Raw genomic sequence first — 17,814 nt, forward strand, 5'->3', positions numbered from 1 at the left:
CACCGATTAATTTATTTTTACTGTTAGCAATAATGTTCAACTACTAATCGAACGAATGAAAAATAAAATTGTGTTTGTTTCCGATTAGATTCCAATTAGATAAAGAATGTGGTATTAAATCTACAATAAATATAGTGTTTTACATGAATACAAGAGTATATTAGATGAAAAAAGGAATAGTATTATCTCGATCTGTTAGAATTGCGAAATATTTCATATAACGGATCGTTCCATTTTCATAAAGTTGCTCGTATCGAGTCGGCTACAGTAAAGTAATTTGAATTTCAGTGAAATTTCTTATAGTAGTTGAACATAGATTTTATAGTGATTCAATTCAATAATTTTGTAACCATTTGGTAACTGGTTGAGGATTGATATACGTGTATTGTATATAGATTATTAGCTGTTTCTAACGATCTAATGATAATTAATTTGAAATTTATTAAAAAAGAATGCATGAGAATGCGTGGAAGAAATTTGATAGGCAAAATGTGTGGATAAAAGACGCGTACCTGTGAATAAATAAAAATTTTATTTAGTTACTTTGTATTATATCATATGCTGTGACGTGTAATACGGTTTATCCGTGAATAACAGAAATTATGAAAAAATTATATTTCTAGAATTTAATCTATGTACGACAAAGATGCAGGACAAACAAATTTAGCTATATGTAAAATATCTTAAACTCATTTGATATTCGTTAGAACAATTTAAACTGCTCGACGCATTCTCTTCTCTTTTTTCCTTTTCTTCTTTTTAATCTTTTAATCACTTAATCTTCTTCCTCTATTTTTCATTCACTCATTCATTTTACACTTTCTGCTGTTTTTATAACTTAATCAATATTTTCTTTGTACAATAAAAAAAATTGTTTTTATTTGTAATATTCGTTTCATCCAAATAAGATAATGTAACGTTTCGAAATTCGAAAATAAGAAAAAGAAATCGGAGAATTGATAAAAAACATTATTGTGAAAAATTTACAATTCTTATTTATTATAGTCTTGTGGAATCTTTCTTCTATGGATTATTTTTTCGAACAAAATAATAACGATAAATACTTTTTAAAGAAAGCAAGACTGGTACCATAGTTGGCAAAAATAAAGGTGTATATACAGCATATCTGAAATCAAAGAAAAAGAAATAAAATGAAAAAAACAATGAAGATTAGGATAGTATGATGAATATTTCGTATGAATAAAGATATATTACTTTTGATCTGCAGGAAAATACAACAAAGCAAAAAGTGTTGGATCGGAAAATGCTGCTTCTGCGGTAATGAATGCTTCTTTGCTCAATAAGAAACCTGTAGCTAGATCACCCTGTGTTAATTGTTGAGCTGATTTTTCCACTAAACTCAAGGCTGTTTTTATTCTATTTCCTACAATATCTGTGATCACAATGTTACCAATTTCTTGAAGAAGTCGAGCAAGTGATTGCAAAGTCAATTTTGCTGATGTTAATTGCTCAATCGTGCGTACACGTAGCAATGCATCAACTTCCCAATTATGTAGTTTCAATCCTGGTAAAGGAACAATGGTAACACCATTCAAAAATTTCTAAAAAATTAAATTATGAAACTATCAAAAATCATGATTTTTTGTTATCATTATTTACTTATATCATTACGTCATAGATAAGTCAATAATAAAAAATAAAAGAAACCTATAAAAATAGAGAAAGCAATAATTACCGGCTCAGGAATACCTAAGAGAAGTTTCAATTGCGTAAGAAATGTTCCAACAACGATAGTCTGTTCAGGAACAATGGTAACTAATTCATCAGATTTCACAGTCATACAAGTTTCCACGGGTGGATTGATTAATATTACACCACCCCACCTGTTCCAGGAAAAAATAACAAACACAATATTGTCAATGAAACCAAAAAATCGTTTTATTTGCAAGATTTTCGAAATGATGAATTATGCATTACCTTGGAGAAAAAAATGCTTCAACGTTAGCGTTAATTTTTGATCGATGACCAGAACGTGTGTAAATATATAATGGAGCATTATCGCAAGGAACAACATAGATGACGAAATTAATAGTTGATCGAAGACTAACTTGCGAAGCTAAAAGAAATTTACCATTTATGTTTTATTTTTCATAAATAACTAAGTGAAATGAAGATACGAACCTAGTTTCTTTTCCAACGGTGTGATTAGTTGTGGCAAAACATCTTCCGATAATGCAAAGTGTCTACCTAATGGACTACTATCAGGTACACGTTTCGGAGTCACATCCAAAGGTAACAAATACAACCACTGCGATTTGACCGAAAAATTACTCAAAATTGAAACCTCATCAAGAAAGGGTTCGACATATTCTAAAAGCAAAAAATTAATCTCACACGGAGAATAGAGAAATTTTTTTCTTACCCACCTTCGACCATCTCGCGAAGATTCCAATCAATCTTCAATTTCTCTGGATCAGGATTAACGACAGTGATCAATATATCATACGCCGGACTAGCCGGAAATCTTCTTCTATTCTCCTCATCTAAACTATAAAGGGTCGGTTCAGTGAGTGCATTTCTTGTTAAAGCCAATGACTTTTCGTGCAACATCCATTCCGATAATATTTGTATCAAAGTGGAAGAAGCTGAAATAAAAACGATATCGATACGAAATTGCAATCATGGAGGAGATTAAGGATTGTAAGAAAGCAATGATATTTTAAAAGATACTTAATTGGCTGCTTACTGGTTTCAGTAGAAAAATAAATAGTTCTTTTCGAACCAACAAGAACTGCATTATTCAAGTTAGTTGTTTCAAAGAGTAAAAGTTGTCCTACATCAACATCAAAAGTAGATGCTATCTTCTCTAATTGATGATGCGTAAATGCGAAAGTATTGGATATTACACGATAAATGATCTCTATTTGACAAATACCTGTGACAGATATCATAAGATAAATGAAGAGAGAAGAAAAGAAAGATGAAAAATATGAAAACACAATTTTAAATTACTCACTGGCATTTTTGAAAGCTTCTTTTATATCATGAACCAACAATTCAGCACGATCTCGGGAAAGAGCTAGAACGATAAGTTTTGTTTTAATGTTGATTTCTAAGTTGGAAAGTTGCTCAATTCCATCATAAGGAAGCGGTACACGCGGAACTGCAGTAGTATGCCACCAAAGAGGAACTCCGATGCCCAATAATAGTACAGCAAAGGATATACTCGCGTAAACTCTATATTTTTCTGGAAATTACAATAAGCTATAGTTAAAAAAAAGAAAAAAGAAAAAAAAAGGAATTAAAAATGATGTTCAATTTTGTATTTACAGTTTGATATATAACTTATAATAATTATAAGTTATTGGCGATTTCAAATAAAAAGCAGTTGTTGATGTAAGCATCGAACTTGAACGACTACGCTAGGTCAATGGTAATCGAATGTTCTCCGATTATGGTTACTAACGTTAAATTACATCATCACGTATATAGTATCTATGTATATCACGTACAGGATACAAAACATGCAGTGAATTTGAAATTTTCCATTCAATCCTTTTTTTTCTTTTGGTCATTTCCTTTCAAATGAAAGAATCAAAAGAAGAAGATGATAAATTTTTTAGCTGAGACAGAAAAATGATTAAATTAATTAAATTAATTGCAATTTACTCAATGTTAAATATCATTCACATTTATTTAATTATAAATATCCAATTCATTTAAAAAGAAATGATTATTTAATGATTATTTAGTAATTTATTAAATGTATCTAATATTCGCTATATTATATATAATATATAATATATATATAACAATATTTCAAAACAATATTCTGTTATGACATCTGTTCAATTAGAATTTCGGTTGCGAAGAAACATGATAAGAATTTCATTCTCGGTATATCGTGCATGATCTTTTCATAACTTAGAACATAAATTTTTCTTCTATATATATTTCTTCATCGATTTTTTGTGAAGTAAGATAACTAACGATAGAAAATAGGGAGAATGTATTTCGTAATACTATTATGGGTGGTTACATTTTCTACAACTATATTTACCGGTCTATTTGAACCATAAGATGCGTCACGTAATAAACACGAGGACGAATGATAGCATGAACGGGATTAATTACTGGAGGGATTAAATTGATTCAAACGCCGCGCGTTTATTATACTGAAATGCGTATCTTGTATTCAAATCTCGAATTTAAATTATTTTTACCAAATTGATAATAATTATAAACTCTCGTTATTTTGTTTATTCGGATGAAGATTTTATAATATAACATACAATATTTCCTATATCAAGATAATATGAAATTAAAAATTTTCAATTATTATTTTTTGTTTTTTTAAAAATTAATATTTGTACAATGATTGCAAAAAAGTAAAGAAAAAAATTGAATTAATTTATTTTTAATTTTAATGTAATACATTGTCACATTGATTTGTATTTTATAAATTATTTCTTATTTATGATCACTGGCACATTTGTTATTTGCGATCTCTATCTAAAAAATTTAAACTTAATTTTATTTTTATCTTGATGCTCATTCGATTTTAGTCAAAATTTCATGTCGAATTCAAAGCGCAAAGTATACATCTTAAACTGTGAATGAAAATTACAGAAAGAAAAAGAAAGAAGAAGAGAAAAGAAATTGATCGATTCGAAATCCGAATTCCACGTGGGTGATTGGTAAGTTTACGTTTGCAAGTAAACCTGCAATAAGAACATCGACGTACCAAGGACGAGAGACGGGGAACGATACCGTTTGTCACGAGTTGTTACTTCGTTGAGTTGACTTACCAGTCGTTGGAGAACCAACCAAGTAGGCAGAGGACAAACCACGAGGTAAGTAACAAATAAAAAGCATCAATATCTGAAAATGGGTAGGAAGTAGAAGAAAAAGAAGGAGGAAGAGAACGAGAAATTAGTAGCAATAACAGTAGCAGTAAAAAAAGAAGAAAGAAGGAGAAAAAAGAAATAAGAAGCAGAAGCGACCGCTGAGTAAGAGAAAGAAATCTAAAGGAGAGGGGTGATAGTTTAATCGCCAGTGGTCCGATTATGCGTGCCTAAGCGAAACCGAGCAGTGGTATAAAAGTTCGTGCAACGATCAAGAACTCGATTTGGAAGTCTCTTGGTGAGATCCATTCTTGAAACAATATATACGAAAATATGCACGGGAGGCAATGATCATCCAACGATATACCGTACAACTTGTAATACGATGGTTCAAAATCCAGTATGCAAAGCGTTTATTCAGATATACGATATCGATTTAATCGATTCCGATCAGTATTATACTAGTACAGTGCAATACTTAATTCGAATATTTAACTTCGAATCTTCCAAATAATTGATATTCGATATTCGTTGATAGAATTATCAATACGATTATTTGTTTAAAATATAAAATAGGATATAAAATAGCACCATAAAATAGAATTCCATAATATTCAAATAACTTTAAAATAAATTAGAAATTTTGTTTTTTCGCGATTTATGATTTTATTTCGATTAGGATTTCATGATATCGATATATCGGTATAAGTTCGATATATTGATTGTTTTAAAATCGAATGTACTTATATCGTTGAGTTTATTGCCAATTCGATGTCAAACAAAACGTAAGCTTTGTAACCAACACGATAAAAAGGCGATCTCGAATATTCTGGTGGCAATATAAGGATATATGTACAAAGAATTGAATGTACGGATCAATTCATATCATATTCAATTCGAATATGATATAACATATGTTATTTCGTACGCAAAAACTCGATATAGAAATAGAAGCACAAAAATATTATACCGGTTCATCGATATCATATAAAACTATATCGATAAAAGTATAGTTTTTTTTGTCTCGAAATCACTATTTTTAATTCAAAAAAACACACAAAAAAAGATTACGATTATTGTATTGAAAAAGTAATTTTGTTAATATGATTTTTAATTTTCAAAAAGAACGCAACAGCATGTAATTACTTCATTCAAAATATAAGCAAAATAAATTATACAAAACAATATAATACATAAAACAATAGAAAACAATAGAAAATTAAATCTGTTTGAAAACGCAACATGTATATATAATGCAGAACTAGTAGCAATTAGAATATAAGGAAAAACTTGAATACAATTATGAAAATAGTAAAATGGTCGACAGGGTTAGATGACCCATTGTGCAAGACCTTCGAGGTCAATCTCGTTCAGTGTCACTTAGTGAAATTATTTAGCCTGTAATCCGAGCACACGATACAAATGGGACCAGAAAGGAGGACAAAGGTAACAGGCAAAGAATAATAAGTTGCGCAATTCTTTGTATCATCGTGTGCCAATTCTATCATAAAAAATACATACTTAATTTCGATTGCCAATCTAACAGATATCTAATGTTATATTAGTCAATAATAAGGAATAAATGTTGGAATACTCAAACACAATTATCGTTCGATCATTATTTCAAATTAGCGATTATTGTATGATACGTCATGACATAAATCAATGTTCTTTGCAACGTTTTTTTTTTTTCCTGGATAAAAAATTACTCGTACAGAAGTATATATCTCGCTTTTTTTTTTTAGGTACATGGCTTTTTGCTAGACAAAAAACAATGGCCACACTATCTATTGATCCATATCCAATAACTAATACAGATTCTACGAATAGGAGGTACATATCTTTTTATATTGTAATTAAAGTTTACGTAAAAAAATGAAGAAATGTATAGAAATTATACTGATTGATTCATGGTTAATTTAGTGAACTATTTATCTATGAGTTTTAATATACAAAAATGATTATAATAATTATTATATTGCGGATGTATTTAAAATTTGAATGTATAAAAACAAAAAGTATATAACATGCAAAAAGATATAAGATATTTAGAATATTACATATTTATAATATTTGAAGAATAAAACGAATTCTATTTGAGTTCTATTTTTTTAGTCATATTCATGAAAATTTGATTTTATATAAAAATACTTAATTTAATAATAATTAAAGAATAATATATGATTTTGTGATAAAATATCGATTAATTAATATCAATCGTCATATTTTTTTTTATTTATATTTTTTTTCTTTATTTTTTTTTTCCTTTTTATTATTTCCAATCTTCTCTTCATCTTTATTCATTCATCAATGTATTCTTGATGTTTATTTTTGATTGATATGATTGTTTCAGAAAAACCGACAATTGTGGTAAACTGTTGATACAATTTCTCTTAATTTATTGGAAATCGTTTGTAATCATATTATGGCCACTGATTCTATTGCCCATTGTTATCATTGAAACTACCGAGGTTCGTTCTTTTTTTTTCGAATCTTCTTTCAATTTTCTTTTTTTCTTTTTTTTAAATTTGTTTTTACGTTATTCATTATATTTAGCATTTTTTTTTTTTCACTTTTTCATTTGATTATTATACATATAACGTACATCTATTCATTATCGTACATTATAATATGAAAAGGATTATGTATCGATTGGATGCAGGTAAAAGCGATGCGATGTCTATACGTGATTGGTTTGATGGCAATGTTCTGGATGACCGAAGTGCTTCCTTTACCAATCACAGGTTTAATTCCTATTTTTCTTTATCCACTGTTGGGCATAATGAGCACTGGTGACACTTGTATGTGTTATATGAATGATACTACAATGATGTTTATTGGTAGTATGGTGATCGCGATCGTTATTGAAAATTCTGGTCTACATATACGTATCGCACTATTGATCATTAAATTGATTGGTTGCAGTCATCGAAGGTAATTTAAAATGACTGACATAGTCTAAATATTTTCAATAATCTTTCATTTCAGTCTTTAAATCTTATCATACTATCAATTTTTCTTATATATTTATATATATAAAATAATAATAATAATAATATTATATATATATATATATAAAATAAATATATATATATATGTTTTATTATATATCTTGTAATCTATTATCGTTATCTATTGTTAATATAAATGGACAAAAGATGAAAAAATAATTTGAAAATATAAAATAAATTTTTTCATTTCAAAATTTGTTTTCGAAAAAATTGAATTTGAAAATTCATCAATTATATTACATTATATTACACGATTATATATATTTATTATATAATATAAGTAAATATTTTGATAGTATATATTCAAATTTGATTTTCTTTAAAAATTTTATTTTACATTTTGTTTATTTTTATATATTATATAAGAAAGAAATAGCCAATTTTAATTATATTTGAAAATTTTTCAAACTTGTTTTATTCGAAAACGAAGTTTCAAATAAAAAAATTTTATTCTATATTTTCGAATTATTTTTTCACATAAAATCACTTCTGATTGTACTAGTTATAAAATGTTATTATCATATATATATCAAAATAAAATGTACATTATTTATAATACCATATGTGTTACATTTTTATAAGCTATATCATTTTTAGATTAACACTGGGATTGTTTTGCGTAACTATGTTTTTATCTATGTGGATTTCAAATACTGCTGCTACTACTATGATGTTACCTATTGTCGAAATTGTTCTCTTAGAACTTGAAGCAGTAAGTGTTATTACAACTTCTAAATATATTTGATTCTCTGTCATTAAATTGTTTTTCAAATTGATTTTATATATTTTTTATCTTTTAATTTTCAGCAAGGTTTGGGTGATATGTTCATACGAGAAGAAAATAATTGCGAAGAAAGTATAGAATCGTGCGTAATCATTTTATCAATTTTTCAAAGTTTTTCATTAATGAACATTAATTAATTTATCTCTATCATTATAGATCAAAGAAACCAACACATATTACTATGACTTATTATCTTGTGACAGCATATGCTTCTAGTCTTGGAGGTGTGGGCACATTAGTCGGAACTGGCACCAATTTAACATTAAAAGGATTCTTTGAAAAGTAAGTGCTCTCTGATAAAAGATCCATTATTAATCTATCACCGATTTATCAATCGATCGTTCACAGACTATCAAGTACAATGTATTAAGTACAATGAGAAAGCAAGAGAAACAATCGTTCCTTCATGTCGCAGACGGTTCCCAAACAGTTCTGGCATTAGCCTAACATCGTGGATGCTTTATTCAGTCCCACCAATGCTTCTAATGGGATTCCTCACGTGGCTTTGGCTTCAAGTTATGTACATGGGAATGTTTAGACCAGGAAGCAAAGATGCAAAAGCTATTAATATTGGCAAACAGGGAGAAAAAGTTGCAGCAACTGTAATCGAAAAAAGATACAAAGAACTCGGCCCGATTACGTGGCACGAATTCTCTGTTGGTCTCCTCTTCCTTGTAGTTGTACTACTATGGTTCTTCCGAAATCCTGGATTTGTACGGGGTTGGCCAACTTACATTACCGATTTGTATGTATAGCTTTTTTTTTATTATTGTTATTGTTATTCTTTAAATCTTTCTTTTTTTTATATCTTTATATACTTTTGTTTCCGTGTTTGTTTTCATCATTCTTATAGCCTTTTGCTACATAATAGTATTTTACTATAAAAATGTATTTCAACGACATATGAGCGAACAACCTAGTTCTTTATAGACACGTTAAAGATTCAACGGCAGCCGCTGGTGTTACTCTTCTTTTCTTCATATTACCATCTAAATTGGATTTCCTTCGATCATTCGACGCGGATCCTGTTAATCGTCCAACCAAACCATCGCCTGGCATGATTACTTGGAAAATGATTAATACGAAGATGCATTGGAGTTTGATTTTAGTTTTGGGTGGTGGATTTGCTATCTCAGCTGGAAGTACCACTTCCAACCTTTCTTCTATTCTAGGAAATGCTTTAACTATTTTGAAATCAATAAATCCATTTGCGATATTATTTATTGTCTGCCTATTTGCAGAAACTATCACAGAATTGACATCTAATGTTGCAATTGCAAATATTATTTTACCTGTTTTGGCAGAAATGGTAAGAAATTTCAGTTAGTAAATTTCTTTTTTCTAGTCATTAATTTATTTTTCAATTATATTTAATTTACTATATATTTATATGTTGTTTCAGTGTATTGCTTTACGAATACATCCACTATATTTGATGCTGCCAGCCTCTTTATGTTGTTCTTTTTCATTTCACCTACCAGTAGGCACTCCACCAAATACAATTGCTATTACAGCAGGTCATATAAAAACCAGAGATTTCGCAATTGCTGGAATAGGACCTAGCATTATAACGCTTCTTGTAACAATATTTGCATTTTCCACTTGGGGCACCTACATCTTTAATTTATCTGAATTTCCTGATTGGGCAACTTAAAACTATTTCAGTGTTTCATTATTGTGTTTAGTACATCATTATCACTCAATATTTTTAATAAATATCAAACTTCATAATCATATACATATATATTCTATTTTCCATTTTATTCCATATATTCCATTTTATATAGACTTATAAAAAAAAATGCAATAAATATTAAACTTATTATATTGTCGAAAAATATAATAACATTATTATATAATAGTCTTCAATTAACGAGAACAAAATTTTTTTAACAATATAGAAAGGTTATTATTAAAAAAACATAGAAGTCCAATAAACTAACTTACCATCTATAGCCGTATCGTAACCTATAGTGTCCATTATTTCTTCATTCATATTGTATTCACTTTATTTCATTTTATTAATATTCATCGCTAAAAAAATACAAATTATATTAATGTATATAATGTGTGTATATAAATTTTATGATTAAACAATACCAAAAAAACTTAACCAACCAGAAATTATATATAATTATATTAATATTTTATACAATAAAAAAAATTTATCTCGCATTGCCATATTTTAATATAAACACATCTTTGTAATAAATGAACACTGATTCGCAGTCATATATTTAAAAATAGAACAAATTATAAAATATATTGAAAATTATTCGTTTTCTTCACAAATTTATCTTTCTTACGATCATTTTCATAAAAATTCCTTTATATACTGTTTATAAATTTGTCCGGAAGAGGGCACATACTATCTATAAATATTACTTATCTGTGAATTATATTAACTACAAGGTTTGTTTTCATAAAACGAAAAGTCAATAAAAAAAATAATTTTTTATTGAATCAAATATTTTTTTTCTTATTATTTTTCTAACTCAAAACATTAATTAATAGTGAAAAATATATCTTTTAACCACGCAGTTATTTTTATTATATTTGATTTATTTCTTTACTCTTGGTATGTATGTAACTTAATTTAATATGTGATTTTGACAATATCAAATAATACAATTTATATTATTTTATCGAAATCTTATATATTATTGAAATCATTTTTTTAAATTCATAAATATTTATTTATTAATATCCTGTTTGAAAATTCGATTTACATTGATATCCATGTGATTTTTCTTAACCTTTTTTATGTTTGAACATATATTTTTTGTTTTTTAAAATAAATCTCTTCTTTTAAATGTTTTTTAACGAATAAATGCAATCAAAATTATTTTGGATAAAAGTTTTATCTGAAAGTGATAATGCATAACAAGGATTAGATATTGTCAAAAAAGTATTATCTAAAGATGCAATTAAAATTTGTAATTTAGAAAGCAGTTGTGTAAAATTTGGTCTGTTCTGAGGTTCTGTAGTCCAACAAGAATGCATTAACTTATAAATACTTGAAGGAACATTATCTGGTTGTTCCAAACGACCATTTTTATGAACAATATAATGTAATAAATGATCATCTTGTATGTTAGAATAAGGAAAACCACCTAATGTACTAATTTCCCAAAGTACTATCCCAAAAGACCATACATCACTTTTTGAAGAGAAAGTTCTATTATATAAAGCTTCAGGAGACATCCATCTTATTGGAAGATGATGTGTTTTTTCTTCTGTATTTTTTATTACATATACACCATTTCTTGAAAGTCCAAAATCAGAAATCTAAATATTGTCATTAGATTTTGTTAAAACTTTTCATCTTTAAAAAAAAATTTCATATAATATTAAGTATTAAATTACCTTCACAGTTAAATCTTCAGTAAGGAGAATATTTCTTGCTGCAAGATCTCGATGAGTAATTCCTTTAGCTTCCAAATGTTCCATACCCATAGCAATTTCCTTAGCAAATTTTAAAAATTGATGTCCTTCCATTTTACCAATCCAACTTTCATTTTCATTTTTTGCTTTTTCTTTATAATTTTTAGTAATATTTACATATTGTTTAGATCTATAACTATTTGTTTTGTTTAATATAGTGGAACATATATTAGTATATAAAGCTAAAAATTAAGATTATATTAAAATTTTTAAATTTATAGTAAATAAATTTATAATTTAATAAATCATTTACTTTTTGAAACATAAGCTTTACATAAATCTTGTAAAATATTTTGATCATGATAAATGATTTTTTTATTTTGTTGATTGCTTTTTTGTTGATTATGTAAATAAGTTAATAAATCTCCACCTTTCATATATTCAAGCAAAATGCATATAGGATTATTAGGTTTAATGCAATAACCTATGAGGCTTACTAAATGAGGATGATTTCCAGCTATTATCATTATTTCAATTTCTTGAATAAATTGTTGACGTGTTTCAGAGTCAATAGATAAATTTATTTGTTGAGACATTTTTACTGCAACTAAACTATTATTTTTATCATTCAAACGACCAAGATATACTTTTCCAAATTGCCCAATACCCAATTTACGTATTAATTTTACACTTTCAAATGACTCTTTTAACTTATTTGTCTCTTCTATTTGTTTTTCCTAAAAAATCATTTTAATTAATATAAATTATATAATATAATAGCTATTCATATAATACACATAAAATTATCTTTTTACTTTAGATTCATGTTTGATATACAAAATGTTATGCTGAAGTATTGTTTCTGTCCATTTGCATTTTGAAATTGTACATACTTTTTGTTTCATCATAAAAAAATTATAATTATGATATAATATAAAACTTAAAATTCCAATTAGAATACAACTGATTATTACTCCAATCAATATAAACCACTGAAAAATATAATTTGAAAAAATAATGAAAAATATTTTATTATTACACATTATTTTATATTATATAATTTTTGTTAATAATTTATGATTATAATAATTATGATTGTAATTTACAATTTTAATATTTGATGACATGAAATATATAATAAAAGTTCCTTCTGGTCCAAAACATCCATAATTATTGACAGCACTAACTATTATTTTATAACCATTTTTAACTTGTATATTTTGATTGTTAATTTTTAAGTCATATAAAAACATAGTTTTATTTACAGGTACCTGTCCTATTTTTGTTATATTATAAACAGGTAACCCTTTCCTTGATATGAAAAGAGGAATACCTATCCTATGAAATAATATATAAATGTTGAATAAAATCAAATATCAATTATATTTAAAGTTTTTTTAACTTTTAAATATACTTGATTATATAAAATTGAATATTGGATGTATTAAAAGTTGTACTCCAATTTATAACCATTTGATTTCCTCTTTGAAATATATTTACTTTTGGAATTGGTAGTGTTTTTTTAGCATTGATACAATTACATGAATTATTTATGCATTTAGGAACTGTATATAAAACCTATAGAATTTAAAAATTTTTTATTAATTTTATAGAATATATACGTAAATATAATATATACATATTTATCATTGTATATCAATAACTTACTTCAGGAATATCTATCATGTATTTTGTTCTTGGATTAGCAAGAACTTGCACTTTGTAAGAACAATCAGGTTTTATATATAGATCTGGTATATCATCTAAGTTACTGTATTCAGGTAATAATACATTAAATTTTTTGTCTTGTTCTTGTTTTAATATATAAAAAAGTGATCCTTCTGAACATTTTATGATACTTGTTTTTTCTTCTATTGATGGTATGCCTGTGATTATAATACTATCATATACAAATATAATACAAAACAAATTAGTAATAAATTGATTAAATTTTCTCTTATATTCATTAAAGAATATTTACCTATAAGAAGAAGGTTGCCTAAAAGTACTTGGTGGTAACCAAGATATATTCAATTTTAAAAATTTATATGCATCTCGTTTTTCTATATATTTTGGATCTTTTAAAACTTCTACGCTTAAATTCCGCACAGTACCAACATATTCGCTCGTGCTTGTTACATATTTTCCATCACATAAGTAGAATAAAATGAGTATACCATATATCAGTATAAATTGAATTCTTAGTAACATTTCATTTTCTAATTATAACAGATTTGATAATAAATAATTACACTATTGTTCTATATTCAATCATGAAATCAAATGATATAAAATAATAAATAAAATTTTTGCTATTTTTACAAAACGAAACAAACATATATTATCCGTAAACACTTTATCTGATAATATTTTTCTTAGAAAGAGTATATAAAATTTTCAAGTATGTGATAAAATGATAAGCTTTTAATATTTAAAATTAGAGATATGTATGTATTAACATGTTCGAATTATTTAAAATATATATTGAAAAAAATAAATTTTCAAAAATATATCAAAATATGAAAGAAAAAAATAGAATTTTGAATTGAGTTGAAATATTTTTTTTTTTTTTTTTATGAATTACAATAAATAGTTAATATATGATAAATTGAATAATTCGATAAAAATTAAAGAAATAAAAAAAATAATAAGAATTAAAAATAATTAATAGTTTAATTAATAGTAATAAATTTTTTATCAAAAAAATAAATAATTTTTTTTGAATTGCAGAAAAATATGGCCTCGGCTACTATATCACCAACCGAAGACGATGAATTGACTTTACCTCGTGCATCGATCAATAAAATGATCAAGGAAATTTTACCACATGTACGTGTAGCGAATGAATCCCGAGAATTAATATTAAATTGTTGTACAGAATTTATTCACTTACTTTCTTCTGAAGCAAATGAAATTTGTAATCAACAACAGAAGAAAACTATAAATGCTGAACATGTTCTTCAAGCACTCGAAAAACTTGGATTTGGAGATTATAGTGCTGAAGCGGAGGCAGTTTTGCGAGATTGCAAGGCTGTCGCAGCTAAACGAAGACGTCAAAGCACTAGATTAGAAAATTTGGGAATTCCAGAAGAAGAACTTCTTAGACAGCAACAAGAATTATTTGCAAAGGCAAGAGAAGAACAAGCAGTAGCAGAACAACAGCAATGGCAACAATTACAAGCAGTTGCACAAATGGCTTCAATGCAACAAGTTGATAGTGAACAAGAAGATTACTCGTAAAAGTTTATAGTTTTGTATTAATATATTTAATCGATTCATTGACAACAAATAAGAGATAATTATTTTCATTTTAGCAAATTTAAAATAATTGCAACAATATATCACTTTAGTTTTTCTTTGATTTATTCATTACATATTATTACTTATACATAACATATACATAACTTTCAAAAATGCCAGCAATTGCTTTCATATTTCTATAATTTTAAAATCTTATTATGAATTTAAATAAGTAACAAAACATTATGATTTTTTTTTATAGAATGCCTACAATTATTTGATACATAATGTACGTATATTTTTTTGCAGAAATAGTGTATAATACATATATATTATTATTGGAAATTACGGCATTAATCTTCCATACTCGGAAGAAAGATGACTTTTTTTAATCGCTTCCATTACTTTTGAAACGTAATGGTACCTAGATAATTCAATTATAAAGCGATTATTATGATTGTATGTTATATTATTATAACATACAATGAAGAAAAATTAATTTTTTTAATTTATTGCACTTACCAATTTTTTTCTGTTAAAGTAGATGGTGTCATTGAATTTCTGTTAACACCATGTATTTTTGTTTTTAACTTTTCTATTAGTTTTTTCCCATTTTGACGCATTGTAAATTCTTCTACAATTAAAAAAAAAATTTAATCAAGACAAGTTTTAAAACATTTTCAATGTTTGAGTGAAAGTAAAATAAATAGAATAATGAAATACTGTACCTTCATTTGTAATACGAGGTATAAAAAACAAATTTAATCCTGCCTCCATAGAATGATTACTCATATCCAAACCACTATGAATTTGTAATCTAGAACTGGAGAATAATTTAGTATAAAATTCCTGCAAGTATAAATAAATAAACATCAGTGTAACTTTTCAAATTAACCATTTATTATTATTTTTAATATAAAAAGTACATGTTTTAGAACATATATTAAAAAAAGTTAAAAACATATATTAAAACTATATGTATTATATATTACCTTTACTTTTTCTATATTATGAGGAGTAAAATCTTGTAATTCAGCTTTATTATGTAAAAATACAATGTGTGGATAATATTCAACATAATCTTGGTCCATATTACTAGTTGAAGATGGTTTTAACATTTCTGCAGTTTGTAAAAATCTATGAAATATAATAAGTTTTAATTCTTACAAAAATTTATAACAAAGTAATATTATAAAATTATGCTCATTATACCTAACTAAATTTGGATCTACGAACCAATCTTGTACAAATATAATAACATGACAAACTGAAAAAAGAAATGCTGCAAACTGTGAAGATTGTAACTCTAAATTAGTTTCTATATTTATAAAATCTGTTGTAGGCTTTTTTTGATCATAAGTTGTTGAATAATCTATTGTAGATCCAGACAATATAGGTTGTGTATCTAAATATATTACCCGATTTTTTGTTACAAAAAAGTCAATACCAATAGTACAATTTGCACCACTTTCATGATGTGATGTATCTTGAATTGGAAAAATACCAGTCCTATAATAATAAAAAAATGAAACAGAAATGATTTTCTTTAAAAATATAATATTTGCTTAAAGTTTTTGAAATAATACTGACGCAATGTTACACGTTAAAAGAGACATTATAGTTGATTTTCCTACACCTTGAGCTCCTAAACATCCTACAACTAAAAAATCTTGTTGATCATACAAGAATTCAAGAGGATATTCACAAAGTTGCATATTTTCATCCATAAATTTTACACAACTTGTCATTTCAAGACAAGTTGGTAATACAGTACGAACAGCTACAAATTATAAATCTATTAATATCATTGTATTAAAAATTGATATTTAAAATTTAAAGTAAAAAGAAAATACTCACGATCTTGTATTTTTGATGAAACATTGGAAGATGCATCACCTTCTTTTCTATAATTTAATGATATTATAATTTAAAAGTTCAAATATAATTTAAATTTTTTTTATGCAAGAAATTATTTGTAAGTACTTGTTACCACCATTACGTTGATTTGGAGACACAGCTCTGTTTTCACCTTCTCTGGTTTTCAGTATAAATGTTGGGCGATCTATAACTTTAATTGTACCTCTGCTATCGCTGTCTTTCACGTCTGAATCTTTAGAATTAATTGGTATCATTTTTTGTATATTCATCGCTCCCAATAATATTTCATTCTCTAAAATATTTATATAATAAATATTTTGATTATTAAAATTAAAAACAATTTTTATAAACGAAATTTATTAAGTACATACCTTTCTTTTAATTATTTATCTGTAAAAATTGTTTAGATTAAATTATTTATGTTTTCGACATAAATAATACATATATAGGTTACACAACTTTGATATTAAAGCTAAAAATAATAATTATTATAGTAATATATTGTTATAGAAGAAATATTCAACGTATATATTATTTTAATAAAATAAATTAAAATTATATATATCTTTTCTTTTAATTATATTTTTTCATAAAATGGGACTAATAATGATGCGATCTATTATATCTCTTTTCATAAACAAATATAAATTTTTATACAATAATATTAAATATAAAAGGAAGTGATTAAAATTATCATTAAAAAGAAAAAATA

General features: G+C 26.0%; 5 protein-coding genes and 1 long non-coding RNA gene across 19 annotated transcripts in view; 2 read left to right on the forward strand and 4 right to left on the reverse strand.

The window, feature by feature from the left end:
• Positions 1 to 10,453, forward strand: part of LOC102674371 (protein I'm not dead yet-like) — a 17,004-nt gene extending 6,551 nt beyond the window's left edge. For 12 of the 13 annotated variants that reach the window (XM_031513702.1, XM_006607182.2, XM_006607184.2 and 9 more), the window contains 9 exons: positions 6,551 to 6,638; positions 7,159 to 7,276; positions 7,468 to 7,739; positions 8,414 to 8,528; positions 8,624 to 8,682; positions 8,757 to 8,882; positions 9,016 to 9,345; positions 9,531 to 9,909; positions 10,003 to 10,453. In XM_031513702.1, the coding sequence (XP_031369562.1) occupies positions 6,551 to 6,638; positions 7,159 to 7,276; positions 7,468 to 7,739; positions 8,414 to 8,528; positions 8,624 to 8,682; positions 8,757 to 8,882; positions 9,016 to 9,345; positions 9,531 to 9,909; positions 10,003 to 10,254 (1,739 nt within the window). In that variant the 3' untranslated portion in view covers positions 10,255 to 10,453. Of the gene's footprint in view, positions 1 to 6,550; positions 6,639 to 7,158; positions 7,277 to 7,467; positions 7,740 to 8,413; positions 8,529 to 8,623; positions 8,683 to 8,756; positions 8,883 to 9,015; positions 9,346 to 9,520; positions 9,910 to 10,002 lie in introns of those variants that run through there. The other variant, XM_006607190.2, reaches the window with a different exon arrangement.
• On the reverse strand, positions 514 to 10,888 carry LOC102674150 (GPI transamidase component PIG-S). 2 transcript variants are annotated; one of them, XM_006607181.2, is made up of 10 exons: positions 10,719 to 10,888; positions 10,548 to 10,634; positions 2,978 to 3,208; positions 2,708 to 2,896; positions 2,388 to 2,606; positions 2,143 to 2,331; positions 1,939 to 2,077; positions 1,697 to 1,844; positions 1,216 to 1,562; positions 514 to 1,126 (listed from the first exon to the last, which is right to left on the reverse strand). In XM_006607181.2, the coding sequence occupies exons 2-10, from the start codon at positions 10,594 to 10,596 to the stop codon at positions 1,024 to 1,026; spliced, it is 1,614 nt and encodes a 537-aa protein (XP_006607244.1). In that variant the 5' UTR covers positions 10,597 to 10,634; positions 10,719 to 10,888; the 3' UTR covers positions 514 to 1,023. The 2 variants fall into 2 exon arrangements, with proteins under 2 accessions (XP_006607244.1, XP_006607243.1); XM_006607180.2 differs by lacking the exons at positions 10,548 to 10,634; positions 10,719 to 10,888 and adding an exon at positions 4,770 to 4,918.
• Positions 9,359 to 10,220, reverse strand: LOC116186583. The gene is made up of 2 exons (XR_004151608.1): positions 9,980 to 10,220; positions 9,359 to 9,892 (listed from the first exon to the last, which is right to left on the reverse strand). It is a non-coding gene; the product is annotated as an uncharacterized LOC116186583 (long non-coding RNA).
• A 111-nt stretch (positions 10,889 to 10,999) lies between the features above and the next one.
• LOC102675709 (protein Dr1) lies at positions 11,000 to 16,156 on the forward strand. Its single transcript, XM_006607196.2, has 2 exons — positions 11,000 to 11,178; positions 14,715 to 16,156. The coding sequence occupies exon 2, from the start codon at positions 14,721 to 14,723 to the stop codon at positions 15,222 to 15,224; it is 504 nt and encodes a 167-aa protein (XP_006607259.1). The 5' UTR covers positions 11,000 to 11,178; positions 14,715 to 14,720; the 3' UTR covers positions 15,225 to 16,156.
• On the reverse strand, positions 11,273 to 14,253 carry LOC102674104 (mast/stem cell growth factor receptor Kit-like). The gene is made up of 8 exons (XM_031514970.1): positions 13,966 to 14,253; positions 13,653 to 13,884; positions 13,399 to 13,562; positions 13,091 to 13,322; positions 12,800 to 12,976; positions 12,298 to 12,721; positions 11,967 to 12,226; positions 11,273 to 11,888 (listed from the first exon to the last, which is right to left on the reverse strand). Exons 1-8 carry the CDS (start codon positions 14,193 to 14,195, stop codon positions 11,409 to 11,411), a joined length of 2,199 nt encoding a protein of 732 aa, XP_031370830.1. The 5' UTR covers positions 14,196 to 14,253; the 3' UTR covers positions 11,273 to 11,408.
• Positions 15,330 to 17,582, reverse strand: LOC102675844 (protein SMG9). Its single transcript, XM_031514938.1, has 9 exons — positions 17,474 to 17,582; positions 17,208 to 17,394; positions 17,082 to 17,128; positions 16,815 to 17,004; positions 16,437 to 16,733; positions 16,217 to 16,361; positions 15,953 to 16,073; positions 15,747 to 15,858; positions 15,330 to 15,648 (listed from the first exon to the last, which is right to left on the reverse strand). Exons 2-9 carry the CDS (start codon positions 17,369 to 17,371, stop codon positions 15,570 to 15,572), a joined length of 1,155 nt encoding a protein of 384 aa, XP_031370798.1. The 5' UTR covers positions 17,372 to 17,394; positions 17,474 to 17,582; the 3' UTR covers positions 15,330 to 15,569.
• Positions 17,583 to 17,814: the final 232 nt, after the last annotated feature.

The sequence above is a fragment of the Apis dorsata genome, unplaced genomic scaffold (genome assembly GCF_000469605.1).
Source record: "Apis dorsata unplaced genomic scaffold, Apis dorsata 1.3 scaffold_4, whole genome shotgun sequence".
NCBI classification, from domain to species: domain Eukaryota; kingdom Metazoa; phylum Arthropoda; class Insecta; order Hymenoptera; family Apidae; genus Apis; species Apis dorsata.

Coding starts and splice junctions, on each gene's coding strand:
- LOC102674150 (XM_006607180.2), bottom strand. CDS start 4,836: ATGCTTTTTATTTGTTACTTACCTCGTGGTTTGTCCTCTGCCTACTTG. Junction 2,078..2,142: donor ACCGTTGGAAAAGAAACTAG/GTTCGTATCTTC, acceptor AATTTCTTTTAG/CTTCGCAAGTTAGTCTTCGA. Junction 1,127..1,215: donor TATTTTCCTGCAGATCAAAA/GTAATATATCTT, acceptor CTTTGATTTCAG/ATATGCTGTATATACACCTT.
- LOC102674104 (XM_031514970.1), bottom strand. CDS start 14,195: ATGTTACTAAGAATTCAATTTATACTGATATATGGTATACTCATTTTA. Junction 12,977..13,090: donor TGTCATCAAATATTAAAATT/GTAAATTACAAT, acceptor TATATTTTTCAG/TGGTTTATATTGATTGGAGT. Junction 12,227..12,297: donor TAAAGCTTATGTTTCAAAAA/GTAAATGATTTA, acceptor CTTAATTTTTAG/CTTTATATACTAATATATGT.
- LOC102675709 (XM_006607196.2), top strand. CDS start 14,721: ATGGCCTCGGCTACTATATCACCAACCGAAGACGATGAATTGACTTTA.
- LOC102675844 (XM_031514938.1), bottom strand. CDS start 17,371: ATGAATATACAAAAAATGATACCAATTAATTCTAAAGATTCAGACGTG. Junction 17,129..17,207: donor CAACGTAATGGTGGTAACAA/GTACTTACAAAT, acceptor ATTAAATTATAG/AAAAGAAGGTGATGCATCTT. Junction 16,734..16,814: donor CTTTTAACGTGTAACATTGC/GTCAGTATTATT, acceptor TTATTATTATAG/GACTGGTATTTTTCCAATTC.